This window comes from Contarinia nasturtii, unplaced genomic scaffold (assembly GCF_009176525.2).
Source record: "Contarinia nasturtii isolate CC-2019 unplaced genomic scaffold, AAFC_CNas_1.1 Cnas_scaffold_4697, whole genome shotgun sequence".
Lineage (NCBI taxonomy): Eukaryota > Metazoa > Arthropoda > Insecta > Diptera > Cecidomyiidae > Contarinia > Contarinia nasturtii.
In genome coordinates this window covers 1-2,907 of record NW_022201983.1, presented here as the reverse complement: position 1 = coordinate 2,907, position 2,907 = coordinate 1, and the positions used below count along the sequence as shown (strand labels likewise).

Below are 2,907 nucleotides of genomic sequence, written 5' to 3'. Positions count from 1 at the left end.
CAAATTCAAACGAGTAGTACAGTTCCAAAAGTGACGACTCTTTCAAGCAAAGACAGTTTGCCTTCAACAACTCAGTCATTTGACCATGAAACGACTTTGTTATCAACCGAAAAAGATACAGAGCGAAGCTCATTTGCTCCAACTGAAAGTGGCACAACAACAAAGTACTATGACACAACTACTGAGCAATTTAAATCAAGCTCATTCAAACCCAGTGTCACTACTAATTACAGTGAAGGTGAAATTTCGACAACAGCACAGTCTGTTGATCGTGAAACAATTTTACCAGGTACAGAGAGAGCATACATCGACACTACCACTGAACAAATCAAAACTAGCACTTTCGGTTCAAAAGCAACTACCCTTTCGAATGAAGAGAAACAATCTACTTCTACTCAATCAATCAAACACGAAACCACTCTGTTGCCAACCGAAAAATCAGTTGCTACCGAACGTAGCTCGAGTGTTCCAATTGAAAGTTATAAAACAACAGAATATATCGACTCAACTACAAGTAGCTTATATCCCAAATCAAAGACACTTTCACCGGAAGATGGCATATTAACTACAACTCAATTTGTTACTGAATCGAAAACAACTCAATTACCTACAGAAAAATCACTTGTATCTGAAAGTATTGGCTCAAGAACCACCACTATTTCGAATGTGGATAAGATTCCATCAACTACTGAGTTTAATGAGCAGGAAGCGACATTTCTACCAACCGAAAAGTCTTATTCGACGGAAAGTGGAAAGATGTCCAAATATCCTGACACAACCACAGAACAATACAAAACTACCACTCTCGTTCCGAAAGTAACTACCCTTTCGAATGAAGAGAAAACTTCTGCCACTACTCAATCAATCGAACACGAAACGACTCTCTTGCCGACTGAGAAGGCATTGGCTACGGAACATAGCTCTAGTGTTCCAGGTGAAAGTGATAAAACAACCAAATATATCGATACAACTACTGAACAATTCAAAACAAGTAGCTCTTCACCTAAGCTCAATACGCTTCCACCGGATGATGAAGCATTCACTAGACCACAACTCGTTTCTGAAACTAAAAGAACTGAGTTGCCTACAGAGAGATCATTTGTTTCTGAAAGTGGAAGATCGACCAAAGATTTCGATACCACAACTGAACAGTTTAAGACAAGTAGTTTCGGTTCAACAGGTACAACAGGTACAACACATCGAATTGAAAAAACACATCCATCTTCCACTAATGTTATAGAAGAGTCAACCAAATCGCATGTTGTCACTGAACAAAGTTCATTTGTACCAACAGAGAGTGGTCAATTCACAACTACTACAACTTTTGTGGCTACAGAAGGAGCATTCACAACTGAGCAAAGCTCATTTAAGTCGATTGAAAGTGACGGAACAACCAAATTAATTGATACTACCACTGACCAAGTACAAACTATTCCTAGTGTAGAAAAAGTGCCATCCACAACACAATTTGTTGATCATGAATCCACTCTCTTACCAACTGAGAAGGTATTCTACACAGAGAAACCTACTACTCTTGCTTCAAAAACAACCACACTTCCAAGTGAAGAAAATGTGTCTTCTACGCAATTTGTTGGTCATGAAATGACATCTATGTCCACAGACAAATCGATGTTTACAGAACAAAGTTCGATTGCTTCATCTAAAAGTGAAAGAACAACTAAATTGGTCGATATTACTACAGAACAAATAAAAACTAGTACTTTAAAACCTAAAGTAAGTAAAATTTCTGATGATGGAAAAGTGACTTCCACGACACAATCAATTGAACATAAAACGACATTGTTACCCACTGAGAAAGAACTCATAACTGAACAAAATTCATTTGTTTCATCCGAAAAAGAAAAAACTACAGAATATTTCGATTCCACTACTAAAGCATTTGGAACAAGTACGTTTAGATCAAAGCAAACAACTGTCACCATTGATGAAATGCCTTCTTCCACTCAATTCATTGATATTGACCAAGAAACCACTCTGTTGCCAATTGAAAAATCGTCTGTTACTGAACGTACCATTGGCCCAATTGGAGGTGGTAAAACAACTAAATATGTCGATACAACTACTGAGCAATTTATAATGAGTAGCTCTTCTCCCAAACTCAAAACTCTTCCAATGGAAGAAGATATCTTCACCACACCACAATTGGTATTAGGAACCAAACCTACTCCATTGCCTACAGATCGTCCGTTTGTGTCTGAAAGTGGACGGTCCACCAAATATTTTGATACAACCACTGAACAGTTTAAGACAAGTAGTGCGGAACCAAAAGCCACAACTCTTCAGTCTGAAGAAAAACTTCCACCTACCACTCAATATGATGAACAAGAAATAACTACCAAAGAAGCTGTTGCATCAGAGCGAGGCTCGTTTGTGCCAACTGAAAGTGGTAGTACAACAACAGAAAAATACGAAACAAGTAGTTCGATTTCAAAAGCGACGACACTTTCGAGTGAAAAAGAATTGCCTTCTTCCACTCAATTCATTGATATTGATCGTGAAACCACTCTGTTGCCTACTGAAAGAGCAATCACTACTGAACGTAGCACATTTACTCCAACCGAAAGTAAAAAATCGACCAAACATTTCGATACCAAAACGGAACAACTCGAAACAAAAGTTACTACCATCGGTGTCGATGAAAATATTCTCACAACAACTCAAGCTATTGATCATAAAACCCCTCCAATTTCAACAGAGAAATCATTTGGCACTGATCGCAGCTTATACACGACGACGGAGAGCGAAATTACTACTAAATATTTCGATACAAGCTCTGCAAGTAGTGGCGAACCAATTTATACTACGACTCAAATTGTTGATCAAAAAAACTACTCTTTTGCCAACACAAAGGGCGTTTACCACTGAGCACAGTACTTTTGTTCCAAC

General features: G+C 38.2%; 1 protein-coding gene across 1 annotated transcript; it reads left to right on the top strand.

Annotated features, from left to right (window-relative positions):
* The first annotated feature begins 33 nt into the window (after positions 1-33).
* Positions 34-2,889, top strand: LOC116351138 (flocculation protein FLO11-like). The gene has a single exon (XM_031783196.1). The coding sequence runs from the start codon at positions 757-759 to the stop codon at positions 2,884-2,886; it is 2,130 nt and encodes a 709-aa protein (XP_031639056.1). The 5' UTR covers positions 34-756; the 3' UTR covers positions 2,887-2,889.
* Positions 2,890-2,907: the final 18 nt, after the last annotated feature.

Coding starts and splice junctions, on each gene's coding strand:
- LOC116351138 (XM_031783196.1), top strand. CDS start 757: ATGTCCAAATATCCTGACACAACCACAGAACAATACAAAACTACCACT.